The 1,041-nt window shown below is 65.3% G+C and overlaps 1 protein-coding gene across 1 annotated transcript; it reads right to left on the bottom strand.

Moving 5' to 3' along the window:
- Positions 1 to 524: 524 nt before the first annotated feature.
- On the bottom strand, positions 525 to 979 carry MUC1 (mucin 1, cell surface associated; the record flags this gene model as incomplete). The annotated part of the gene is made up of 2 exons (XM_026662150.2): positions 525 to 671; positions 800 to 979. Coding segments are annotated over 2 exons (327 nt in total), but the record flags the coding sequence as incomplete, so codon positions are not given.
- Between the last annotated feature and the right edge of the window lie 62 nt (positions 980 to 1,041).

Below are 1,041 nucleotides of genomic sequence, written 5' to 3'. Positions count from 1 at the left end.
CCAGGCCCTATAATCCCACAGGATCACACCCCATAATCCCTCCCTCATCTACCCTAGGAGCTCCCCCCACATTGCATCCCCCCCCAGCACATCCCCCTGATGAGCTGAATAGTGCAGCAGGGCCCCGTGCTCACATTTCTGGCTCTGGGACCCCCTGTGCCCTTGACCCCCCACAGCTCTCTCCCGGGGGGTGCATTGGGTGGGACACAGTTAGGACCATGGGAAGCACCATGTCACCATGACACACTAACCCCCCCACCCCGGGTTTGTGTTCTTCTCTCTGGTGAAATTTTCTGAGATGAGCTGACCAATCCCCTCCTCCCCCCAGCTCCCCCCCCCAGTGAGCAATGGGGGGGCATCCACCCTCAGTGCCTGCCACTGGCACCCCCAGCGTGTGCCTGGCAGGGCTGCCGTGTACCAGGCACCGGGGTCCAGGGGTGCACCCAGGCAGTGTACGGGGACAGACATTGGGGCACACGCTGGGCGAGGGGGCACCCAGGGCAGGACCAGGCCCCGCTGCTTACGTCACTGTAGGGATTCTGCTTCTTGCCGGGGCCGCTGAAGCGCCCGTGGGTGTGGTAGGTGGGGTACTCGTTCATGGGCTGGTACGAGGCCTGTGAGCTGAGCAGATCCAGCTTCCCGCGGTTCCTCCTGCGGTATGAGCAGACGATCTAGACGGGCGAGAGGAGGCTGGTGAGTGGGGGCGGGGCGCAGAGGGGATGGTGGGGTCAGGCAGGGAGAAGGAGAGAGGCTGGAGGGGGGCCTGAGGCCGGAGGGATGGGCAGTGGGGGGCACTCACCAGCAGGATGAAGATGAGGATGCTCAGCACCAGCAGGATGCAGACCAGGACCAGCAGGGCGATGCCCCAGCCAGGCACCAGGGGTGCTGGCGCCGAGGTGGCCGGGGGAGAGCTGCCAGAGTTGGCTGAAACACAAGTAGGAGCAGTCAGGGGCTGGGGAGGACCCGGAGGGGAGGGATCCTAGGAGAGGGGCCCAGCCCAGGGGACGCAGCTGGTCAGGCAGAAGGGTGGGACAGTCAGGG

Source organism: Terrapene carolina, unplaced genomic scaffold (assembly GCF_002925995.2).
Source record: "Terrapene carolina triunguis isolate 2854851 unplaced genomic scaffold, T_m_triunguis-2.0 Scaffold23563, whole genome shotgun sequence".
Lineage (NCBI taxonomy): Eukaryota > Metazoa > Chordata > Testudines > Emydidae > Terrapene > Terrapene triunguis.
This window is presented reverse-complemented; position numbering and strand designations above follow the sequence as displayed.